A 27,077-nucleotide genomic window follows, 5' to 3' on the forward strand; every position below is an offset into this window, starting at 1 on the left:
TTTCTGTTGTTTCGTAATGCGGCTAATAAGCAAATCTTCCAGTATACTTAGGGCATCTTTCTCTTTAAACCTGAAAGGCGTTGTGAGATGCTTTGCAGAACGTGTGCAATTTGGACAGTGTTTTAAAGCGGGTAGATTTAGGGAAGTCCACAGCCGTTTTTTGGGCATTGTTATACCCAAGACACACCGGTGCGGGACGCTGGGTATTGGCTCTCCTGCAATGGTGTGCTGAGGTTCAGGTATACATCGAGCTGATTTGTCAGAAGGCAGGGGATGGAGTGTCAGCAAAGCCGAATTTACGGGTGCGCACTGGAGGCCTCGTGTCTGGAGGCAGTGAATGGTAACGGTAACCGCTTGCTTCAAAGCATCTTGCTGCTCTGCGGTGGAGCCAGTAGGCGTCCAGACGGTGAGGTCATCCGCTTATAACGTGTGTTTGGTGTGGGGAATTGATTTCAATTTCGTTGGGAGGACCTTCATGGCGATGTTGAATAACAGTGGTGAGATGGCCGAGCCTTGAGGGGTACCTTGTGCTTGAATGATGAAAGTGGACGATGGAAGACACCCAAGACCAACTGTCGCAGTACGGTCCGTTTACAAAGCCCTGACGTAGTTATACCTGCGCTCTTCCTATCCGGGAGATGCGAGTCCTGAAAGTATGGCGGAGTGTGAAACGTTGTAGAAAGCACCCTTGATGTCCAGGGTGAGTATGCAACGCTTGTAGAATGACATTAGTCGATCAATATTGGCCGTCTTAAGTCCGATCAATAATGTCAGACTTAAAATATTCTGTGTGGACAGAGGGGGTCCAAAGCCAAGCATGGTCATTGGGAACAGATAATTATCCTCGATGTGTGCTACGAAGTGGTTATGTACTAAATGTTCCTACACTTTCCCAGCACACGACATCAGTGATATGGGGTGAGGGTTTCCTGGAGTCGGCCTGGCAGGGGCGTTTCAGTAGGAATCCAAACAAAATTGTAAAATAACACGAGTGGCAGTGATGCTTTACATTGCTGAACACGTCGAAGTCTTTCTGGTAGATCTGGTAGAGAAAAACTACATTATCTGGCCCATTAACTGATTGGAAACAGTAACAATTTAAGGTGGGTTTTCTTATACGAGGCACATTAAATTTTTGTTAATGCGTTGCACAATTTAAAGTTGGCGCGCCTGCTGAAACCACATCAGTTAAAATATTATTCCTCAAAGAAAGAATTCATAGCTGCTCCATCGTTATAAGAAGGTTCATAACAATATGTTCTTGTTGTGCACATGGCGTAAAGAATATTGTTTTTGCTGTTTTAGTGGCCGCGTTGTTTATAGAAATTTTCACTGAATGATTTGCCTCTACATTGCTTTGCGGGATTGCATTTTTGAACATATTTCCAAAATTTTTTGTAGTTACCACGCGTCTTTGCTCTTCTCGGTTCTTGCCGCCAGCTTGGTCTCCTTCTTCAACCAATCACTAGCGCAATATCACTCGCTAAATGATAAACTCGCAATTTCATGCTTCCGAAAGAATGTTGGGTACGAAAAGGGATAGCGATTATTGATCACTGCAGAGTACCCTCCAAAATAAATTGGTATGACAGATACAATACATCGGGGATGTGATTCGAATCTAAAACTACCCAAGAGCTTGCCAGTTCCCCGCCCATGTAATAACCGATTTCGGCGTCTCCTTGATGCCACGCTATCACAGACAGCTCGTGTGCCTGAGAAGGCTGCGAGTGCCTTAATCTGTTGTCCTCCTTTGTGGGTACCTGTTATTGGATGTCTAGTTCCGGTGTCTTCAGCGGCTTCTGCCTCTGATGGCCCGAACATGCAGCTGTCCCATGTGCTGCATGAACGCGAAGTTTATTGTTCGGCCTGGTTATACTCTGGGGACATTAGTATCTGGCTAGCTTTCACGATCAGGTGCAGGCTGTACAAAAGTGGAACTTGAAGCGAATGGATTGCAGAACAAGTCCTCGTCCCCGCCGAAACAAAGTTTGTGCCATACAAACGGTTGTAAGCTAAATAAACATTGCGCCGACAGGTAGTAATTTGAGGTCTAGCCTCGCCCTGGTTTACGTCACCTCGACGCATTCAAGGGGATTTCTTCGAATATTCTGCTGGCGAAAGTGCCTACCCGCATCTGGCTCGCGGCCGGGCCTGCATGTTTCGAAAATGTGCAGGTTAAGCAAAGCTGAAACCGTGCCGCTCTGCCCAAATACTGCGCCATAAAAACACGGGGCTCGTGTAATTATTTAGTATGAACATGCCGTTTGGCATACGAGATAATTTTGAGGAAAACATGCTCGACCACAGCGACGCCAGTAAAGGGCTGAATGGCCGGAATGTTACGTTTGATGAGTGTGGTAATAAGTATTTGATTTGCTCTCGGAAGCGATGCACTATGGGGTAGGTAGCCAGATCTCAGCGAGGCCTCCGGATTGTTGAAGAGCAATGATGTCTGGTTCATCAGATCCTAGAGCGTTCATGTACTGTCGAAGGTTGCCCCATTTGCGGCAAAACCTACGGCAGCTCCAATGCCGTATGCAGCAGTGCTTATGGTTTTTAGATGCAGAGCATCTCATTCACTCGCCTTGCCCCTCCGGCGTCGTCGGCGTTGTCCGCCCCTCCCCCATTCTCCTCGCCGCGCCAGCTGCTCTCTCCGGCTCTCATCCCCTCTCCTCTCCGATAGCGAACACTCTCTCGCGAGGGGCATTGGATTGGCTTGGCTTGGCTTGGATTGGATTGGATTGGTTTTGGATTGGATTGGATTGGTTTTGGATTGGATTGGAGTAAAGTGGATTGTGTTGGATTGTGTTGCGTCATAGCCACGGCATGTTGCGTCATAGCCGCAGCAGACGCGCTGGGGCCGGCGCATGTGCAGTACTCTCTCTTCCGCGGTTTCCTCTCCTTCGGGCGCGCTGCGCATATAACCGGTGTGCCATTCTCCGGCGAAGCAACATCCACGCTTGGCTCAAACACCTAGAGTCCACGCCGCTTTACAAGTACGCCAACGTCGTCATTGAGTGGGACCGGCTTACGCAGTCCCCTCAACGTTATGCGCGCTATAAAACGCGGTCTCTTCGCCGCTCCGCCTATGCGTCGCATCTACACAGGGGTTCCCACGAGGGGAGGTGGAGTTTTGGTCCGGCTCGTTGGCCGCTAGGAGATTCAATTTGCTCATTTCATTCGCCAGGAGAGGGCCTGGAGTAATATTTCATTTTATGAGGACCCCCTCCAGGGACCTGTCTTGAAAGCGTGTGTGAGGCCTTCATATTCAGAATCATGAAATTTAGGGTGGAATGTTGCTTGGTTAGTGTATCTGCTAGGTTATTGATCATGCTTTCCAACAAGGCAAAGCGATCCCCTAGTTTGCTTTTCAAGTCTACAGTAAGGTCCTGCTGGAAAATGCGAGTATTAAATACTCTGCCAGCTTGGAGTTTGAAGGGTGGGGCTATACTTTGCGAAGCGCATGCGATCGGCGTAGCGATGGACCATGCGGGTACTGACAGTGGTACCCCGGACGTACCGAGAGATGAGGTTGGCAGTGAGGCCAATGTGAGGAGAAAAAGAGAAGGTACTGCTGAGGTGCACACCAACGTCTCTAATCTCCTCAACCCTGCAAAGGTTGAGAAGATTGGTGTGCTCTTCAACAGTACCTTCTCTTTTTCTCCTCGCATAGGCTCACCACCCGACGAGGTCTCCGCAATCTTGGAAGTGTGTGTCGGATTACAAAGCAATTCTGTTCCTACGATACATTTCTTAAGCTATGTAGTACAATATGCATCCTTCAGTTAGAATGTGCTTCTTTTGCTTGGAACGGCATCTCCAAATCTAGTAGGAAATTTAGAGAACGTGGGCAGAAGGCGTTTTTATCCACACTTAGGCACCATCAGCACAGTCACAGTACGGGTCCTCATTCCGACTGATCCATAATTCCTTCCCTCCCTTCCTTAAACTGCAGACTTGAATTAAACTTCAGTGAACTTCCTTGAAGTGCCGATCTTACTTTCCTTAAAAATTATTCATAGTGATGCTTCCCCAAGCAGCACAAGCATGTGCAGCTAAGCATGAGCTGTCCATCTCTGGCTGTGTAATTTCTGCTCGGCCATTGCTCTATCAGAGTGTAAAGCCCATACTCAAAAGTGGGCCTTGGCCGTGTGTTGAAAGTTCCCGGGTGTAAGCTGAACAGCTGCTCACCTTTGACCATAGCATCGCCAAGGGGCCCACAACCGCCTTTCAGCCGCCAGACTTTGTCGTCGTCTTGCCGTTCTTTTATTTTGCCGGCGGCCGTTCAACCTTTAATAACCCACGGCCGTTCAACTTTTAAAGACGACGGCTATTCAACCTTGCTTGGAGGCCAGCTGTTGAACCAGAGCCGCTCAGCCATGGTTGAACTTTAGCCATGCAACATACTCGCCCGGCCGTTTCACTGCAGGAGGCATAATTATTGTGGTGCTACAGCTTTCATCCAACTCTAGAGTGGGTATAGTCGAGCTGTTTCTACAGCCAAGTGCAGAATTTGTAACCTCGTAACAGCAATCATTCGTGCTTTTAAGGAAACAATTAAATTCAGCAATTGACAATGACGGTTGATCACTAAATGTCGTGCAGATTTATTTTCTCAATTGCTGCTCCTACAGTGATGCTGCTTCTATTTGATGTAACCGCTACAGTGGTCATGGACAGTGTTCTAATGGAAACCACAGCTGCCCTGCTCAGGAGCACCTGCAGCACAAAACAAAAAGAAAAAAAAAGGACAAGTTACAACTTCGCACAGCTCACACTGTCACCAAACTAAGACAGGCAGTTCGAGGCAGCTACATATATTTACAGTGTTAATATACAATGTATCTTGTTTTAAAGGGACCCTCCAATACTCTTGGAGCGGCGGAAGTAAACCTGCACGACGTTTAGATTGCACTGCCAGGAATACCTGAGCCAAATATTACACGTGCACGTGAACCGATGGGCGCGCAAATCACTATGAAAGACGCGAAAAAACCAACCGCACTCTTTTCAAATATGCTCATTATGCACCCCTAGCATGGCCTAAACAACGTCAATACGGCCATGGCTGTCCTATTTGCTGTCGCTGGTCAACTTTGCCGCTCATTTTTTGCATTTTCGGTTCGTCGGCGCTGTGTCCCAACCTCTTGTAAGCGTGAACCTGTACGTAGAGTTTTGGGGGTCCTGTTGTGTTTTAAGTGCGCACGGAGTTTGAGTGACCGACTAAATAGTCCCCGTTCAACGAGATCACTCGACAACAAACGTTCATTACTGTAAAAACGCCCTACCAGACTGAGCGCTTGCTTGCGAGCAGGCAGGGATGCCTGCTTTGTGGTGGCACCAGACGGGACATAGACCCCTCCACGCTGCGGAGAAAAGAAAAAACTGCCCGACCTGTGATATTGCCAAGCTCCAAAAGAAAACACTGTGAGCCACACCCCGCTCAAGGTGAGAGCGCACAACTTTCGCGCGTTCAGCCGAGGTGCTCCTGAACTACTAATTGGTTAAAGAACAGAAATAGTTTCCAAAGAAACAGAACCCGAGAAAGCGTTAGGAAAGATTTTCAGCCAGGAATCAGGTAAAAATGAAAATGGAAAAACGCTTTTAATGTGAAGCTCACATTTTTAAACTATTCCCGTGTTTCCTTTTTTTGTCAACGGAAGTTTTGGCTCCGAAAAGTTGAGCAGTCGCATACTCTATTTTGCCTTGTTCAAAGTGGCCCAGCTATCGAAGTCACTTGATATTGCGGTGGAACTGCCCAGCCGAATATATAAACAGAGCTCGTGCGATAAAAACCTGCATACGGTACAAAACACCTGCATTCCTCACGATGTCATCAAGAGCACCGGCAATTATTTCAGACTTCATAGCCCCCTCCGCAGCGCCTACCACCTGTCCATCAGCAACGCTACTTCAGCAATTTACCTTCCGCAAACCACACCGTGAGACTGAAGCAGAAGCGGGAAATTGAGCCGTAACACGTCTCTGCACCGACCTTAGTTGCGCAAGAAAATGGCCAGCAAAGATGAACTTACCGAACTTTCTTTGTCCTGGCAGTCGAAACCGCCGCCATTCTTCGATCGTTTGCACCAGCATCTCAGCTTATCCTTAACCTCACGTGTTTCCAAAGTGGCAAGCAGGCTTTATCCACAAAGCGCGAACACATATCACAACACAAGACTGAAACTGTGCCTTTCCAAATATACCACTAGCAAGCCATTATTTTGTGTCCGCCATTTATTATCTTTTATTTAGCGTATTCGGATAATATTTTTGTGTCCTCGTTCATTTGTCCATGAGTGCACATGTATATACAGCACACTGTTCGGTGGCTGGGCGCGTGTCCACGTATGACCTTCGGAATTCCGGTGATTGGTCACGGGCGGTGCTAGACCTGCGACAGACGTCAGCCGTTCACCTTTTGAAGAGCAGGAGCGTGCAGATTTGGCCAGTTTGTTGCCGATGGCCGATCATTCTGGAGAAGAGCCGTAGGTTGGCCGGTCAAGAATCGGATTTGCTGTGCTGCCTGGGTCTTGCGCAGACCTGCTTAACTGTTAAGAGTTATGTGTTCTACAAAGGTCCACTAGGTCGCAACACCCGTTTTTCACTGCTGCGCGCGACTCGAGTCACTCTTTTCTGCTCAGAATGCAGAATTCTTACAACCTCTTATTTGAACGCCTTGGCAGCATCAAAGTTCCTTTAAAGTTTACCGTCCTGAACTGCTAAATATGGTGTGCAAACATTTATGATGCCTCTGTTGTTCAGGTTTCTTGATTCTTGCAATTTAGTTTCTCCGCGGTTGCGTTTAACCAAGTGGTAGTTGCCTACTTTTGAAACGGTTTTCTTTGGTCTTATCTTTTGCCCCTACACTCTTGCCATTGTTTTTGTCGTTTTTCCATCAAACTTCGCTAGCCTGCTTCTTCTGTGGTCTTTACAACATGGAGAGCCACAAAGGCATCTTTTTGGTGTCTTTGTTTTACCGGTACCCACCTTTTATTCCACCTGTGTTTTATTTATGTCATTTTCAATCCTTCAATTTTGCGTTTGTCTCGTTGCTTGTTTGTTCCTTGCAATATGTTTCTTGTATTTTGTTTATATGTAACTGTCCGTGATCCAGCACTCAGGTCTCTGGCTGTTCCAGGGCACGTCAATAAACGTGATTTATTATTGTATTTTATAATTAATATAGTATATATTTATTTTAATAATAATATTAGTAGTATCAGTTGTAGTAGTAGTGGTATTTATATTATTATTATTATTATTATATAGCACGTGGTATTGCTATAGAGAACATAAAATCGAAAAGTAAGCAATTTGCCGCCTTGGTTTTATGCTAGACTGAAGTGAGTTTTGGGGAGGAAAAATCGAGAGCACAAGCAAGCGAGCGCACAAGCACAAGCAGGACCCTTCTTCAAGTACTTCGGAATCAACTTTCTCTTTGGCCGTATGTATTTGCCGAACACGCCAAATTTCAACTCAGAACGCAGAAATAAGGTGAAGCGGAAAACGATTAATCCAAAGTTGTGAATTTGTAGGCTTTTTCTACGGAAATTCGCATGACTGCTTTGTATGCTGCCTTCTGCGCGTCGACATTCAGAAGGATCTTTTTACGGAAGATAAACATTTGTCCCTACCGTAAGCCTTCGAACGCGCTTTGTCATTGCAGGCGGTATTGAAGAATGCAACGAGAATGCACGCACAGTCTGTGTAGGAACCGGAACTGCACAAGGTAAAAGCCCGCATTCAAAGGTGTAGCCAACAACCGCAAATTCATATCGGTCTGGGTGACAGAAACACCGAGCGCTGTCATTCCCGCAAGTCAGAGCCAACATTAGGAGGCACATTCAACAAGTCTGCACAGCGATGGTTAGAGAAGATAACAAATGCTTCTAGGTTAGGGCTTAAAAAGCCGACAATCATCCTCTCATGAACGATGTCCGAGTTTCTGCACTGGACACGCGTTTATGGTAGTACTAAACGTTCAAGGTGTTCCTTCGCAGATGGAACTGGACACGGGAGCTGCCATGTCAAATACTCCAGGAAACCTTTACAGGCACCTTTTCTCTCACAGGCGCGTGGAAGACACAACCCTTCGTCTAAGCATTTACAGTACCGAGCTCACCAGCCCTTCTGAGTGGTATAGGAGACCGGTCTATGGCAGAAATAACTGATGTACTGGGGTACGTTTGCGCAGACATAAATACGAAAACCCCGAAGACTTCTAAAGTACGTCCGTAGCATAGCCATACATGGCGTCCACAAATAAACTACCAGTGACATATAAAATCCACCTGTAACCCACACTCAAATACTGTTCGAACACAAGGTACCTGCAACGTATAGTTAGCACCGCAATTGTTTTTATGAACAAACTGTATTTACTTGCAACGTCCAGTAGATATAATACCACCACATTGACATTCAGTGTCTTTTGAGACGTCACCGCAATATAAGTGGTTCGCTGGGTTCTATCAATCGAGCAGTCTACTTTCTGATGTTAATGGCTATAATATAAATTGCTCGAAATTGTGCTGCTGAGCAGGAGGTCGCGGGATCAATTCGCGGGCGCGGCGGCCGCTTTTTTGATGGAGGCGAGAAGCAAAAACGCCCGTGTGTTCGAGATTTCGGTGCATGTAAAGATCCCCACGTGGTCAAAATTAATCCGGAGCGCTTCACTACGGCGCGCCTCATCGCCTGCGTTGCGTCGGCCTGTTAAACACCACAATCAATCATCAATAAATTGCTCAAAACGAACCGTGAGTGGAAGCACTGTTTTTGAGATTTCCGTAAACTCCGAGTTCCTCATGTTGCTTCGCAAGACATTATTTTTCCTAGGTGCTACCGGATTCTACGAAGAGAGGTGGCATTCTTGCATTATACAGGACCAAGGGGTGAGTGGTTACTATATGTGTCTTTGATACTATCAAGGGGAAGACGCGGTGGAGATCATGCGGTAAATTTTGTGCAAAGCTAAATCCGCCTCATCAAACAACGCATACTTCTACTGCAGCTACATGGAATTGTATACAACCAATCCAAGACCACCCATGTCTCTTATGTTTGTTCTGAAGGTCAACAGGCGGAAAACAATAAAGGTTTTTAACAGTACTGAGAGAAAAACATACCGGCTTTGTAAATAAAGGTATATCAATGCAACACAAAATTAGAAAAACCGTGAACCTTTCTAGATCCATGTGCCCTTGTGCATGTATCCATGTGGCTCAAAAGGAAGTATATGCAGCCACGGGTTCATGCAAAAAGAACAAGCCACATGAGGTGCATACTCACAACGCTGGAAACACCTGTGTGAAAACCGAACTGTTCGGGATTAAATAAGAAAACAACACAAGGCACGGTACTAGGCTGGTTGAAGGGCAGCTAATGTTTTCTTTTTCACCAAAAACGTCCCTTTCCTGCACTGAATAACTGTTCTGATTGGGTACACTTCGAAACGGCTGATGCGGCGCCGGCATTATAAGCTACTGCTTAAGCCAGCAGATCCCTTGCGAGCCTCGCACGGAGTTAGGGACCCCGGCATCTAGACCGAAATGATTCCACGTTTTTGCCTTTTGATTCTTGGCATCTTGATGCCAATGTCTGTGAAGGCGGAAACATGCGGCGGCAGTTCTGGTCCACCATGCAACATTTCCTTGGTAAGAAACTCTATCGGTTCCTGTTAAGAGAAAGTAGTTGAAAATTCTGGGCGTTTCTATACACGCAATAAAAACGCCATAAAAACGGAGAAGAGTTAACTTGAAATTCCGAAGTCTTCACCCTGTGCCTTCAGGTCGATATTCCTATTCTGTGGATTAGCTATAGTGTGCATTGGCTATGTTTTGCCACCTGAGTATGCATGTAAGCCATATAGCCATAGGCTGTCCACTATCACAAGTAAAATTATTAGATTATCACGTGCGTATATTGCAGAAATACTCTGCTAGTGTCGTTAATAACATGTGCGCTCTATACCACGCCAGTTGCCTGGATTTTGGCCTCGGTTTTGTTGTTGCCACATATAGAAGAGTCTTATTAGTTTGATATATCAAGTGAAACTGTATTGCCGCCCTATTTTTGTCCGACACTTTTAATTGAACACGGCCATACACGGGGGATGAAGAAAAGAAAAAGCAACAGCCATTTCTCGCAACAGCAATTGAAGCTAGTATTTATGTATCGCGATTGGACTCTCCCCACAATAGCTTCGTCGAGATACACCAGCAGTTTGAAATGGCAGATAGAGAATACAAAAACATTTGTTTTATTTCTTGTTCGGAAACCAAAGTACACGTTACCATTTCTGGCCAATTGATTGCTGGCGTCATTCAAACTATCACCTAAAGTGCGGTCCATTGAGGGTACCATAGCCGCTCTTCATCGTGACGTTATGACAATCAAGACAAAATATTTTTATGCTCTGCTTGCGTTCAGGTGTACGCGGCATTCAAAAGCGCCCACCTTGTAGCCATAACGCCAAATTGGGAAAACGAGCTTTGCATTCTCCTGGTCCCGAATGAGAACAACACGGGTACTGCCATCGATGCCTACTATACAAACGGAACGTTTGGGTGAGTTTTTAGGCCACTACATTGTTTTGATGCTCTGCAGCGCCTTGTAGTCAATTGTCGACCCTCCGGACACCTGTCACGCACCGACAACGCTAACTACCAGTCTCTTCATAAGCTGCTTTCAGTAGGATTTTCTTCAATCCCAATTTTCTCAAATCAGTTGTGCAAAAGTTAGCTGCACACCAGCCGCGAACACAATAATTTTCTAGCCGGTTCTCTTACGACAGTGTGTTTCTAACAGCGAAGCAGTTTAAGATTGAGTTCCATTCGTGCCTGCTGCCCCCCAAACCTCGGCTCAGCGAAGTTTGCCGGAGGAAAATAATAGGTAAAGATGCGTAGAGGAAAGGGGCGAGAAGGACGCGAGTGGACAAGGTGGTATGGGGAGAGCCCGCGTTGCGTTGCATACCGCGAAAGCGAAGATGAAGTTAGTGACATCCCCATCTCCGCTGTTTGCTCGGCCTTCCCGTCTTAGTGGCGGATATGGCGGAACTTGTTGCAGAAGGAAAATTTCAAGCCAACTTTATTAAATTCTTGGGAATAAAATGGCGGAATTTGAGGGCTCCAGCCGAACACGGTCAGGCGTAATAAGCACTCGTTCGTTACCCTTACCACTGGTTGCTTCATCACATGTCGCTAATAAAAGGCGTTTCTTTCGATGTCTGAGTGGCTTGTTTTATTCAGATAGCCTGCTTCGTTAAAGCAAAGTTACCCCAGAAAATAACTGAAAATTTGATAGTGTAAGCATATATTTGTCTTCCGCCCTGACACCTTCGATGAAAACCCTGTAGTTGCGCCGGCGGGCTACTGACAACAAAACATCTGTTGCTGTTTCAGATCCCGAACCATTGAGACCTACACGTTCACAGATGCGCCCGATGTGGTCAAGGTTTCTTTCGACTTTGGTAAGGAGGGCTGCTTTTTTGGTGAGCTGCCAAAAAGGTCAGGAAGCAAACCATTCCTCATAAGTTCTTTCTGCGCCATGCCCACAGTGACGCTTATAATGCAATGTCTGTATAATGCCTCGTGCCACACATGCGACAGCGCCTCACAAAGTTTTGTGATAATAACGCAATATTTTAAGGTCAAAGCACCGAACATGTACTCCGCGGGCAATATCACTGCCCTCACTGCAGGAGTAAATAACTAACAAGCGTAAACAAAGTAAAGTACTAGTTCTGGCTAAGCACTTTTGGCAAAAGTGGAAGGCATTCCTCTAGGTGGAAGTAAATTTACAGCGAACAATTTGAGCACCCGACATCGAGCTAGCCGAGAATATAGGTAAAACGTAGGAGCATATTTCATTTCGATGCCACGTGCCCTAACCATCTGTCCTAGTCCCCCTACATGCACTACACAAAATGAAACGAACGAGCGACGAGACGCTTTTAATGCGGAAGTGCATGACACCTTGGTTTCTCCTATAGTGAGCTGGCCCTTACTCTCTCTCCTATGCTTTTTTTCGTGATAGTAGGGTATAGAGAATAGTTGAGATCTGCAGACCGCATTTTTCTTTTTGTGTAATGCCGGAGGGGAGAGGGGGGACACCTTAAACAAATGTATCAAATGATGTACACAGAAAGCTGAGGCGACAAAAAGCATGAATGGCTCAAAATAAGTAAGCATCCTCCCAGAAGGCATCTTCGGCACAGTGGGTAAAGAAATATTCGGAGGAACCGACGAACGATCATGTCAGTAATGGCCAGCACCGTGAAAATGCAAAAGCACTCATGTGTGTTGAAAAGCACGGTACCTGTGTCGATAACAAGGAACGTACGCAGCAATTCGTCAAACTGGGGATGATTTATGAGGCAGAATATAAGGAACCTAGCCCCCACATTCAAATAAAAGTTTAAGTCACTTTCACAAAGCAGGGAATACGAATGCGGAAGAACACGTGCAGATGGAAACTAAACGCTTTCTACTTTAAAGCAATACTTGAGGTAATTACCTCCATTTAACAGGAAGAAGTGACGCTAAGTTAGGTAGCTAATGCACCTAAGCACAGCTTTCGTACTACCACTGTTTGAAAATAGACCGTGAGAGACGTCACTAGAAATAAAGGAAGGCAGGTGTTTATATAGTGGGATGAGAAAACAAAATTTGGGATAAAAATGCAGCCGGCCAGGGATAAAAGTGGCTTGATGCTACAAGGAGAGGTATTCATATTTCTGTCGACGTAGGCAGCCGGATAATGTAGAGGGATTTTCTGTTCCTCTCTTGCGGTAGTACACATATTATTGAGCACCACTACCAATTGCGTCGAAGACCGAGTGGTGTGCCCAAAAACCAGATTTGGCCGCACCGCGGAACGCGGTGAGAAGATCTACAGACATAATGTGTAATTAGTGGTCCCATTATTCAACAATTCATTTGTACTTTCCGTTACTGATGATGGCAATTAATGCAATTGCTCCCGCGCTTATTTTCTCATTGCAATTCTGTTCGCAGTTCCCGGCGAGATCTACCAATTCCAGATGCTGTATGCGGACTTCCAAGCCTGTTTTGTAGTGAACTTCAACCCTGAATCCATTGGTAAGAAACGTTTATAGGTAGAACGGAAGGGTGGTTCTAACTTCGCTGCTGTCGACAATGATTGCGTCTTCGTAGCTGACATGTGCGCTATAACTATTGATAGTGAAGTATGACGTTTAGACTCTTGAAATTCATTTCGAGGTACGTCAGAGAAGCCTCCTTTCGCGCGGACGCCCTTGGACGGAGCAGCGTGTATAGCACATGTTCTTCAGGAAATATGACACGGAAATGACAGACCTTTGGCACTCCTTTTTATACTGTTCTAGTAGAGCCCCTCTGAACCAAAGTTTAACATCGTAGCACCAAGAGTTTTACACTTACAAACCTTTTCTTTTTTTCCGCTCAGGAGTGGCCCAGCGCGTTGAGACACAAGCATGCAAAACATACCTGTCTAAATTACCCGATGAGGTGACCCTTGGAGAGCCATACCCGCTTTATTGCGTTGCTGTGCCGACAGCTGTACAAGTTGAATCAGCGCGCTAGGGCCAGTTGCGGAAAAGTTACAGCCAAAAGCCGAAATCTAAACAAACTGCCACCAAACATTCATGAAGCTTCCATTCATGGCGGACACGCTTAGATAAATCTCATCAATATGCCAGCTTGTCAGCATACTACTTCAGAACGGCGCCTATAAAAAGTAAATCCGACAAACGTTAACTCAGTATCACTACTGGCGTGCGTGACAATGTCGTCGGCGGGAAACTTCTCTCGCTCTCTTGCTCTTTTTCGTCTGGCTATCTGTGCCCAACACACGCAGTCATGGAGTGCTGCCTGCTCCGGAAGAAACCATCACCGCGAATAGAGAAGAGGCGGCACTACATAACACCCACCATGCAAAAGTAGGCTGTTAGGGAGTAGGGACACAAACTGCACTCCCTCAGCAGAGCAAGATCGCGCCTTCTTGGTGTGGTAGTTGGCCGCCACCTCCGATAGCTAACCAACTCAACTTTCGGCCCTCAGTCCCCAAAAGCTGTAGAGCACCTGCGCACGGAGGTGGTGAGACCAGGGATACAGTAAAGGGTGATAAGAATCTCTGAGTCCGGACAGGCTGCCATTGGAATTTGACTGTGACAACGTTCAAACGTTCAAATCACGCACTCTGTCTATCCAGGGAAGCTCAGCTGTACTACTAGAGGAGCTCTATGATATTAAGGGGGATATTAGTGTGCTAAGCTAAGCTAGAAAGCCCGGACAATGTTCACAAAGCTCACTAGCGGGCATATCGAATGCTACATTGGCCCCATGACAAAAAAATCCTTAAGGTGGGAGTTCTAATCCACAGATAAACAGCAGAAAACGTAAGGCGTTTTTCAACATTATCTACAGCCACCGCTGTTGTGATCAAGCTATGATAGTAATCAAGCTATGTTGTGATAGTACACGCCTATGCGCCCACACCCAGCTATGATGATGAAGCCGTAGACAGCTTCTACGAGGGCGTTGAATCAGCAATATAGGCACGAGATTTCGGCGCACGTTTAAAATCCCCTGGTGGTCAAAATTAATCCGGAGCCCACCAATACGGTGCGCCTGATCTCCTGCGCTGCGTCGGCGCGTTAAACCCTACAATCAATGAGCAATATAGGCAAAACCATTTCGTGATAGTGATGGAAGACTTTAAAGCAAAAGTCGGTAACAAGCAAATGGGAGAAAGGTTAGTGAAAAACTTCGGAATACACAATCGTAACAGTCCAAGAGATGCACTGGTAGGACTTTCAGAGAGAAATAACCTGAGATTATTGGACGCGAAACATGGTCAAGTAGCGCAATAAAGACGGGACAAAATTAGAGACCACACAAGACTAGCGCTAGCGCTAGTCCTGTGTGGTCTCTAGTTTTGTTCTGTCTTTACCGCGCTACTTGACTAAGTTGCACAGTTCGAACCAACTAGCCCACATTAACGCGTTGACAAGTAGTCTAACAAACGCATTCTTTACAATTAAAAAACAGGAAATGGACATAAAAAAGTACCGATGATATAACCAAATCAAAATTTACGTCCTTCTAAGTGACAAACCGGTTATCATGAAAGACGTAAAGGTGCTGAGTAATATTCGAAGCAGCGATCACAGGATGGTCAGTTGCAAGCTAAGGCTGAGTCTCAGATGAGAAATAAGTGAACTCGTTGAACACTAGGAATCCCCGCATAGAATTATTCAGAACAAGGTTGCAGGAGTTTAAAACAACTCGTAAAACCAAATTATCGCTTTTGATCGAGCAGCACAAGCTTAGTTTAGACAGGTAAATAACAACCTTACATCGGCACTCGGTGAATCAGTAGCAGCTGTGGGAGAAACAACATGTAGAGAACAAACTGGACAACTAAGATAACAAAGTACGTAATTTCCAAAGGAAAGAACATGAAAGTGTCAAGTAGGGTCACTCTGACTGAATGACCTAAGCTGTGAAAACTGATTAACCGAAAAGGAAAAACAAAAAAAAAACTCTCGTGCATATTACATGAAAGTGATGGAGGATGCGCTGTGCATAGCGGGAAGCTTTAAACAAACAAAGAGAAAGCTAGCCAATGGTAAAGACAGGATATACGCACTCAGACATGAGCAGGAAAACATTATACACAATCCGGATGAGGTAATACCGGAGTAGAATGGTTCTACACCGGGCAACATTCGAGCGACGTTAGGCGACGGGAAACAACTTTGAAATACAAGTTCAACTTTCGATATCCCTTTTGTAGCTGAAGTGGATGCTGGAACGTCTCTCAAAGGAGTGAACCGAGGAAATGTTGCAGGTAATGAGATCATATTTTGAAGGAGGGATGAGATATTCTACTGGAAAAAGAACTGAAGCACAAGGACGGCGGGACAAGCGAATCCAGCCACCCAAGGCACTATTAATAACGACTAAGAACTGAGCTTTGCCGGCACTCTGAACCATGAGCAAATAAGCCTTGTGAAAAAGGGGATCGGGATATTATGCTTCAGGAGTGCATCCTTAAATAAATATTGTCTCCATTCAAGGAACTAGAGCTTTGGCAATCAAGATGCGCGCCTGTCTCAGGCCGGGTACCCAAAACAGTTGTTAGTAGCGCCTTGTGTGTTCTGACTCGGTTGTCCCGTTGTCCTAGTGCTTCAATTCTTTGTCATTTTATACCAACCGGCCCAAACTAGTGCCCTCGTTTACAAGGAAAGTTTGCTGTAATATTTTCGGAATGCTTGAAGACTCAAAAAGTGTCCGTAGCCTGAAAAAACGCCAAGATTATTCTGATTCGTAAGAAATGATACCCCAAGAACATGAATAATTATAGACTCTTCATCCTACTCTCAGCTGTTTGAAATCTGTTTACCAAAGTTAAAGCTAGCCGCATAGGTGAAGTCTGAAGTTAATCAACCCAGATAGCAGGCTGGGTTTAGGAAAGGAAACTAAACCTTACGGCGCACCCAAGTTGTCAACGAATTGAGAAAACGTTTCGTAAAGTATACTAAACCCCTCACATGGCATTTGAGGATTACAAGAAAGATTTTAATTACGTACTCAACGCAGCCATTTTGCAAACACTAAAACACTAGAGAATAAACGAAAGGTATATAAGACATCTTGAAGATATATATAATGTATGCACTGGGAGGATAACCCTACAAAATCAAGGCGATAAATTTTTGATTCCAAAAAGAGTACAGCAGGGAGATACCACGTCTTCGAAACTATTCACAGCACGTGCGCAAGGGGTATTTATAACGCTTGACTGGGACAACAGAGGAATAATGACAAACGGGAAATACTTGAGACCTTTGAAGTTTGAGGACGACATAGACTTGCTGAGTGAGACTGCAGAACACATGCGGACAATGCGTGACGAAATATGTGGACATGCGGACAATGCGTGACAAAGCCCCACGGCCGTGGTTCTTAAAAAATATGAACAAATTTTAAGTAACGACGAAGAACCCTTCCAAGAGCGTCTTCTTCAGCTTAAGAAAGGAATGGCTGGAAGAACTAACAGAATATCACTACCTGAGGCAGATGATTAGTGCTGACGCCAAGCACAAGAAAGAAATCCGGCGCAGAATAGGTGTAAGCTGTGGGGCACTCGGACACCACTCCCAAATAATGAAAATTGGGCTAGCTCTGTCACTCGAAAGATATATCTACAACCAGTGAATACGGTCGGGGATGATATAAGGAGCTGAAACGTGGTGCTTTAAACAACAACTCGAAGGCAAACTTATGTCAGCTCAAGGCCCGTAAAGCGAATAATGTCAATAATACCACTCAGGCACAAGAAACTACCTACCAGGGTCCGAGAACAAAAATGAAATGACGATATAATAGTTCAAACAAAGAAGAAAATTGTCTTGAGCTGGCCATGTAGTGAGACGAACCGACAACCGGTGGACAATCAGGTTAACAGAATGAATACCAAGAAATGGGTCTAGGTGAGGGGAAGGCTAAACACCCGATGGCGGGCTGAAATACGGAATTTCGGGGGTGAAGTGCAGACTCGACTAGCGCCGGAACATAGCGGTTGGAAGTCAACTGGAGAGACCTTCGTCCTGCAATGCGCCTGAGCAGGCTCGTGGTGCTGCTGTTCCCGATGATGATAATGTGGTCATATTGGAGTGGCTTGTGATATAGTGACAGTAAGGTGTAAAACAGAATCACCAGTTATTGAATTTTTGCATCAAAATCAGAAAAGATACACAGAGGCAAACAACCGGAGAAGAGATCGCTGATATAAGAAAAGAGTGTTTGGAAGAATGCATAAAACACATCAATTCAGCCACCTGATATTTTTCTGAGTACGTTTTATTCATAGCTTCACTGTGCAATATCGAGGAAGAAGGTTGGGGAGATAAGAAGGAAGCCATGTCAGGGCATAAACAAACGTTCACTTACACGCCGTAAATACTGATTGGAGACACTGATGACCGCAGGTGTTTTCACAGTAATGCGAAAATGTGGCATCAGATCATTTCAGAGAATTTTCTGGGTTATTTAAACTCCCATTGAAAAGAAGGATGGCCTCCAGGGTAATGACGTGAAAGCGGGTTTGGGATTCGCACCTTTTCGGGTTTGAGACAGAGCTTCGGACCCCGTTCGTGCGTTAGGCCAGGTGAATATACCATCCGTAAATTGGCGCCCCGCAGCACAGGCCATCCACCATGGGGAAGTATTAGGGTAGGAGTGACGAACTGAATCGTAAAAGGGCTTGTTTTCGGCGTTGGAGCCCTCCTTCGGGGCAATTCGCGTTGCCCACGGTACCATGTGATTACGGCGTGCGATGACGGGGCTGGAACATTGAGGCCCAGGGCGCCAGCAAACACACTGCGTGCAATGTATGTTCGCATACTGCAGAGTTTATGACACAATAGCTTTTATGATAGCTAGCAATGAGAATAGCAAATGGTTTGGGCAACTTTAATTACAACCATAACAATGTGCAGACGGCTGTAGTCCAAAGGACACGCGGGGTTCATATACAAAGCTACGTAAAGGGGCTTCAGCATTGAATATTTATCCAAAGGTATAAACTTTCCCATGTATGTGCTTGCTTTGCTGAAAATAACGTTGCAAGACAATAGGGTTCACCCACGCTTCCAACGTGACACCCCCATCTTCCTTCCTATCATCGGGCCCGTTCTCCTTTTACGGGATAAAGCAACCATTTGTTTCGTCAATTTGGTTCAATTTTCTTTAAGTTAGCACTGATGGGGCACCAATGACAATAGGTGGGACAACAAAGTTGCTGGGCCCGTGAAGCGTCATGCTGGGATCGTAATATAGGAAAGAGAACGAGCATGAGAGCGTCAACCCGGGGTCATAATCCAGGAAACAGAAACTGCAGTGCGGAAGGAGGCTTTGAGAACGGGCGCTGCAGGGCGTAATACCAACTGCTTCGTGAGGTGGTTAAGGTACAGCTCGATGGCGGTATATAGCATGAATTACAACATTCGACACCCCTACAAGCACACTTCAGACCTATGCATTTATGCTTGTTATTACGTCTATTGTTTACCTGCGAGTAAGTTTTAGGCTACGTGGCTATGCCACCCACTCTTTTGTTTTTCCTGCATAACGTTGTGCCTTTATCCCCCTCAAAGTGTGGTGACGCGTCCGTTTGTATTAACCAAGATGAGCTAATGACTACTGCATAAAATATAGCAGTTGCCTGGTTTAAAAAAAGACTTAGCTTGTCTGTTTTATTTTTAATGCCCCTGCATTGACATGGGGCATAGACAGTAGCCCTTTTCTTGTTGCAAAGTGCTCATTCAATTTTACGTCTTCGGAAACAGCGCGAAATGACGGCGACACAAAGAAAGAAGTGAACAGGACAAGCGTTGACTATCAACCCATTTTATTGTAAGGACGTCTAACTGCATATGCAAACACATAATCTCTCTCTCCCACATCACGTGTCAATATCACACGAAGAAATAACAATACAAAAACACTCCACAGTTGACATCACACACTTCTTGCCACTGGAACAACTTATCGCCATGACCATTCCAAAAACGTGCATTCTTTGTCATGTAAATCAACAGAAGATACACTAATGCAATAGCTCCCCCACTCTTCGAACTGGCCACCTTGCTATTGTTCAAATTTACGTGGTTGTGAGAGCGAAAGTCGCAGTCTGCAAGTTCCAAATGGGCTGATAGCTTCCTGGTTCATCCCCTCAACCCCTTTGCCCAGTTATTACGTCAACATCACATATTCGTGCCATTCAGATGGGATCACTCTTTCCAGCCCTCTGCGCACGAGTTTTCCAATCTGATGATCATACAAACTTTTATTCTGTTTTTTTTTTTTTGTGCGCCCTTGCTTCACCCATCAGCATCTTGTATACGCTGGTCAGGCGCTAGTTTACATAGGCAGCTACGCTGTCGCCAGCGTAGTCGAGATTTCGTGTGCTCATGTTTGGCTTTACGCGCTTTTTAGCTCGTTATATTTATCGGAACGCTGCAGAAAACAATTGATGAAGTTTTTTACTGCAAAGCGGTAAATGTATAACCCTCCCCAGTTTTTATTACTGTGTCTTCGATTTACTTGGCGCTGCCCTCACCACCGCTGACACATCTTTCACAACTATTTCCAACCTCGCATTCAGCGATGACCCTTTGCAAAGTTGCGCAGTGGGGAGCTAACGGCCGTAGTGCAGTTATCAGATGATTTCAAAAAATAAACAGAAACACGGATAGGCGCAAAATATGCACTGACGATTACTATACTCCCTAATTTGAAATTTGTGCCCAGCGCAAGCTGCAGTCTTCTCGATCATGGCGCATTTCTCCTGCGTCTCAGGAAGTATCCGCGTGATCAGCGAACGCACGGCGGCGCGCGCTACTCTGCTGCTACCTCTCAGTGCCCCCCGCCGTGGGCCAGGATGTTGAAAATCGTGGTTGCACTTCCCGCGCAAATGTCACGTGGTTGGGCTTAGCCCCGCACAGGAAGCAGCGACGTTTGTTGCGTATCGTACTTGAACCTCCCGTGCAAACGTCACGTGGTTTAGATTAGCGGAGAATGGAACAGTGTCTTGGGAAAGCGTCAGGGGGAGGGCGCTCCTTGCTGGCGACGCATGAGGCGTGTGACGAAAAAGCAGTTAGAGATGACGCCGTAGCCGCACGTGTCGTACCCCACCTCACCCATGGCTAGGCGCTTTTCACCATTTTCTTTCTTTCGCCGATGCGGAGTTCGCTCACTCGGTTACGTGGACATAAACAGTCGTGGCTCCCGCGAAAACCTGGTAATGGAAGCCAAAGGGCTGCCCTTAAAATGACCGAAACCAGCCGTCGCCATTCCCGCTCAAATTCTAATTCACCAAGTAGCTGCGAATCCCTTCAGTTAGAAGAGAAACTTCCCCAGCTGGAACCCTAGCTTGAGCCTACATTTCCTTTTCAGCTTGGGAGGCCTTCCGAGCGACATATTAACCGGTGGCTTTCAGGCCTAAGTATGCGCCATCACCGGCTTCAAATTTACGCGTGCACCGATCGTGGGTAGAAAAAGAGGGGGGGGGGGCGCTCACATAGCTAGGCTTCGTGCCACTCCCGATAAAATGCTGATTGTGGTGGTGGGAGACTTAGGTGTCGAAATTACATTGCTTAATGCGGTTAGTCGGCTGTCCTCCTTAATTGAGTGGTTCGGGAGTGGGTTGATTTGTTTTACAAACATATTACACAAACAGAAGCATGCATACGATTCAGAAGCAAACCGGACAGCCACATGTTTGTGCGTGCGAATAGAGCGCAACGGCTCCAAGGCTTTCAATCGTTATGGGATGGATGCAAGCCCTTTGTTTGGAAGAAGAGCAAGTATTGAAGCATTGTCCCGCAAAAAAACATGAAAAGCTGCTGCCGCCGCCATTACCTCCTCAAATGCAGCTTGTCAAGTAGCGGCGAATCCCTCCCGGGTGAACAGCAACTTGCTTGCTTAGAATGACCTTGCGAGGAAATATCACTTCTTCAGAGGGCTTCCAAAGGATATTTTCGACCGCGTCTGTTCCTTGTAAGCACGCGCACAAGACCGGTTGCCGGTTTATGTGTGCGCAGGTTTGTAGTAGAGAATAGCGGAAGGAAGGAGAAGCGCGTGCTCGCGCACCTATATGTTTAATGCCCGCACTGATGGATGACATGTCAGTTGTGCTGGTGTGAGGTTTATACGCGGACGATAAACGCCCAATGGGACCGGTCCGAAGTCCTTAGTGGCAGACCGGATGGGTTCTGTGTGTTAGGCAATGTTTAAACTACCGACGAAAAGGCATATCGTGATCTATGGACGTAAGAAATTAGCGTGTTACGCACTTCAGTGGCCTGACAACATGAAATTACGTCATTCTTTAAAGTTATTACGACAGTTGAAGCAACAGTATGACCCCGGCCTTACAGTCTCCCCGGCTACAGTCTCACCCCGGAAGGGACAGAGGCAGCTTGCTCCATGTCCCTCTGCTAGAAAAAAGCTTGGATCCTTCGGAGGTTCGTTCAGCTAATTGGCTAGGAAGTATGCTGCGTCGGAAATTAGGATAAACCTGTTTTCTTTCGTGCACTCCGTGGACTGCGTCCAGCTTTGTAGGTCATCCTTATCCACAGAATGGAAGGGCACTCTTTTTTCTGAAGGCTTGAACGTGTGGACACGGTGACACAATTCGATGTCGGTATCCACAATGAGCTCGCCCAGAAAGTATGCATTTCTTCTCACGAAATCTTATTCGTCGCCGTCCTATGACACAACATTTTCTTCTAAGTTGTTAGATTTCTGGTACAGTCGTGTTCCGTTGCTTATTTAAGGAAACTTTTGGTTATCTGCCGTTACTTTATCGCTCTTTTTGGACTTGCACTGGAATTCCTTCCGAAATTTTTTGCGTTACTTTTTAGTCTCACTGACAGCCTCGCAAATGTAATTGCAGACTTTGTCCATATCTTTGAGTGTGCAAAAGTTACACATCAATTATTGTGTTATATTAAAATTACTTCGTTTTTCATCTCCTGCTCACGCAGCCGCTGATAACGCCAAGATGAGCAGAACCCCACTAATCCGACCCATAAAAAAACGAATGCCAAATAGAAAAGTAGTTTAATATTGCTATGCGCAGCAGCAGTGTACACGGCATTTTCTTGCAAATACCCTGCAAATTGATTCGCACTTACGAACAACGCACGTTTAGAGAATGTTCGATCCTGAGTGCTGGCGAACTGAAGCAACATTCCGAGATGCTGTCTTATAACCGCTGAAGTGTAGGGAGGGGCTCTCTACCCGTCCGATGTGTCTCGTGCCGGGGCTTGCGCTGCTTGCTACGGGTCGATGATGAAGCAGAACGGGTGCACTCCTGCCTTGTGCCAGTGAAGGGGCAACACGTTGCGCGGGCGGAACTGGGCCCGTCACAAAATTTGCGCCGAGGGCACAATTAGAGAATGTTTGAAGCTCACTGCTGCCAATGGGCACTAATTTTATTACAGTAAATATTCCTCATAACCTCCTAATTTTCTTATGTTTACTTTATTTCGCCTCTCTTCGGCACTGAGTTACAGCGAATATGCATATGTCAGATCACCCCTTTTCTTTCCGGTGAAGCCACTTCTCTTGACATCACCTATGTACTAATGTTCAGGACAACCCATTTCACATGTTTTCTACAACTCGCAACCACCCATGGCAAGTTCACAAGCTGCGCCACAGGCTGATGACGGCGCTAGCGTTGTTACTACCAGTTGCTCTTTAAACGCGCGGTTGGGTGGACGCGATTCGTTCGCTCAGAGGAAGAAGAGCAGCAATTCAAAGAGCCTAACCCGCACAGAAGTGCTAATAGCACCGCCATTCTCAACTCTAGTTACATCTCGTCGAGTCCCTGGTGAAGATCAACTTGTCAGCTTCAAACACTGACCTGACGCTAGTATTTCGTCGTTCTCGGAGCGACACTTTCGCTTTGTCTTTCAGAGTAAGCAAGCTGAGATCACCGCGTGCCGGTTTGTTCGTGCATGGCTCGAGAGTGGTGATAGGTGCCGTGCGCGCGCAGCCAACCTTCATTCTTTCGCCTATCTCAAGCCAGTGCGCTGGCGGGTGACCGAAACATGCACGTCCAAGGGGTTCAGCACCTGAAGGAGGGAGAACAAGACTACGGGGTGCAATCTCACAATCATGGCACAGCTATTAACGTCATCACCCAAAACATACGAAGGCATCGCCACGGATAACGCTGAATGTGAATGCGGGGCTTAGCATGCAGACACATTTACACTGCTTTTTTCCTATAATAACTAAACAGTAACCTTTGATAATTCTTTGATGTTTGAGAAGTGAAGGTGGTGAAACAGAGCCACACAAATATTCTTCGTATAGCGGATTGTTATGTTAAGGTGTGTTATTGTTGTGCGTCGATGAGTGATCTCGTCCGACTGATGCACAACTCTTCATAGCTGATTTCTTTTCTTCCTCCCTGCTAGCCGTTTTTATATGAGCTCGTATACAAGTTCTGTTACACAATTGGAAGCCTTTCTTTACTAAAGAATCCGCTGACAGTCGGAATTCTGTCGGGTTGGGTCTGCCTTTAGACGTAGAGGGCCTTCGATGTCAGCGTATTAAAGTAAATGCTAAGTAAACTTAGTCGTTGTTTCTACTTGTTTAAGTCTTAGCAGTCATCCTAGACTTACACCGCTTCTCGCGTTTGGAAGACGAGCGCCTCATGAACCAACTGCACATATTTGTTCCGGACATAGGCCAGAGCATTTTAAACACGCAGTAGATACCCCCAAATCAACAAGGGAGTGACTGCTAGCCCTACAAAAGGCCGCGAAAATCACGCAGAAGTGCAAAAAGAAATTGGCTCTAATCTACGCTGTGATTGTTGTTGGAACGCAAACCTTTAGACGACACCCACAACAATTGTCCATGCGACGTCACTTGAATTCACACTCGTGGCTCAACAAACAGTGGAACCGGAGATTTTGCCCGCCATTAACAGGAATATGCGAAGGCGGAGCCCCAAATGCAGCAGCAGCGGTGGCCACGACCGGGATAGAGCGGCGGACGCCAGCGCTGTAGCCCAGCCATGAGTGGGCAGAAAGAAAACGGAGAGGAGGGTCTTTCAAAGGGTGAGATAACGGAAACTAGCTAGCTTGGAGTTACACCGCCGCGGGACACAAGCGCAGACACCGAACCAATTCTAAATGTGGGCTTAGTGATTGCCATTTGTACTGATTTAAACTAGTATATTTAGTAGTTTGGAATATGGAGAAAGCAGAGGGAACTTTTATAATCGCTATTTAACAGAACCAATTGTTACTTTCGCTTTTGGTAATACCTGTTCAAACACAATGAATGTGGTATTCACCGATTTAAAAAACAGAGTCCCATTCATGGCAAGCATTGCGCAAAAGGTAGCGTTTCAATATCAGCCAGATTTTTGTGTGTGGTTTCTACATTTTGTTTTTCCGCCCTGCAAACGAATCTTTAACGTATGCTTGCCGTACGACCACCTAATTCTGTAGTGTGCGAGTTACCCTGGAGGTGCTGTAGAACAAGATATTCAAACTGTGCGAAGGCGCCGCCCAATGGACTCGAAGCTGCTCTAAAACAGTCCCAAAAAACGTCGCTAAAGCACAGGACAAAGCCGGACCGTCGACGCTGCCGCCGGCGAGCAGGCACTTCCGCGCGGGAAACGCTGCCCCGCCATCTGCAGTGTGCTCCGTGAGTGAAACTCGCCGCCCCACACCCTCCCCTCGCCGCCGCCTCCGCCGCGTTGGCAGTTTGTTGTCCTGCACGCAACTAAATAACCGTTGGGTGGTAGAGCCAGATTGCTCTGCTCTAATAGTTCTGTAGCAGCCGACGCTGCGCCGGTGGGCAGGCAGCAAAAACAGTTATAAAGCGAAAGTGTTTTTTTATCCGGCTGAGTGCTTGGTCCGCTGCTCAGCCGCACAGCTAAAGGAAAGTTCGGCCACCTTCGCACTTGAGGTAGGAAGACTCATGAAAAAGTCGAGGTGGTGGTCTTCTCTGTTGCAGGACTATACGTGCATCTCACCCTCTCTCTACCTCTCCCACAAACACACACAAGCGCCCACGCACACACATGCGCACACAAGCACACATACACATTCACACAGGCACGCACGCACACACGTACGCTTGCACGCACGCACACACGCACCCTTGCACGCAAACACACGCACACGCAATCGCACACACACACGCAAACTAAACACAATATGTGTATCTCTCTCCCTCTCCCGAACACACAAAGACACACACACACGCACACATACACGCACACACATGCACACAAGCGCGAGCATACACACACGCTCTCACAAACGCACGCAAACGCGCACGCACACACACCCGCCCACACGCACGCACGCACCCACACACCAACAGACGCGCGCACACCTCACACACATACACACACATGCATACACTACGCACACACGCACACACATGCACACACGGATGAAGACACACGCACATAAAAACTCTCCGTAGGAATAGACCATATCGGTCTGGGCAAACTATTCTCCACAGCTTGTGTATGCCTTATATGACCGTTTTTTTAATGGGTTAGACACGTTGAAATGCATTCTTTGACAACGCAGGCTGCCGTCTCTGGATATTCGATAACGCAACAAGTGAAGAGATCACAGCTTGCACTGAGGCCCACGCAGAGGCCTGCTCAGGAACTATCTACGACACCTGGGACGAAGGCGCGTGCGATAGATTTCTGGAGTCTCCCTAATTCTTTCAACAATGTTCAGTTTTTCCTTAATCATAAAGAGAATTTCGGATTTTAGGATGTACAGCACAGGGCAAATCTAGCGCTTACAGATATTACCACCATAATTTGTATTTACCTCCGACAAATAAAAGCATTACTACGTATTCGTATTATAATATTTATATTTGCGGTCGTTCAAAGAAGGCGAACCTCTCATGTAACCTGGAGCTCGCTGTCCCTGCTTTAATTGGTAGAAGCCAGCTTAATGTTGCGGAATGACCAATGCTTTGTACGTAGTCAACCACTCGTTGTTGCTTTCCGAGTTCGTTCTGTAAGATGTCCGCGCTTTTATTGTTGCGCTTATACGTCGCTGTACGTTGCGTGGTGCTTACATATTGCTATGCAAGCGGTAATAGTAAGACCTAGCTAAAATAGAAAGCCATAGACATGTGCCCCGAGGCTGAGAACAGGCCCCATTTTCTTTTTGAATATTGATGTTGCCTGTACTATTCAGAATTCGTCATTTCTCCCGGCATGCTGATGATAATAACACATTTAAACACCTGCGTAAATAACGTAACTAGTCTCCTTCAGGATATGTCATCCTATCATAGGTTCACCAAAAAATCATTTAGACATAGATCAACTTTTCTAAAGACAAATCTTGTCTCTAATAGTCCAACAACGCAACACTTCCAATATTCCTTTGAAATGGGAAGTACAGCTGTTATCTTGTGCGCCTTGCTTCACGTGACACTTCCACACCCAATCTCACAATCATCCAATACATCTCTCTCAGTGGCCATCAATAAAGC

The 27,077-nt window shown here is 46.2% G+C and overlaps 1 protein-coding gene across 1 annotated transcript; it reads left to right on the forward strand.

Moving 5' to 3' along the window:
* The first annotated feature begins 9,504 nt into the window (after nucleotides 1-9,504).
* On the forward strand, nucleotides 9,505-26,399 carry LOC144145435 (uncharacterized). Its single transcript, XM_077677056.1, has 5 exons — nucleotides 9,505-9,659; nucleotides 10,435-10,571; nucleotides 11,406-11,473; nucleotides 13,020-13,103; nucleotides 26,144-26,399. Exons 1-5 carry the CDS (start codon nucleotides 9,555-9,557, stop codon nucleotides 26,281-26,283), a joined length of 534 nt encoding a protein of 177 aa, XP_077533182.1. The 5' UTR covers nucleotides 9,505-9,554; the 3' UTR covers nucleotides 26,284-26,399.
* Nucleotides 26,400-27,077: the final 678 nt, after the last annotated feature.

The sequence above is a fragment of the Haemaphysalis longicornis genome, unplaced genomic scaffold (genome assembly GCF_048455015.1).
Source record: "Haemaphysalis longicornis isolate Haplotype H1 unplaced genomic scaffold, Haemaphysalis longicornis Haplotype H1 scaffold_7, whole genome shotgun sequence".
Taxonomy (NCBI): domain Eukaryota; kingdom Metazoa; phylum Arthropoda; class Arachnida; order Ixodida; family Ixodidae; genus Haemaphysalis; species Haemaphysalis longicornis.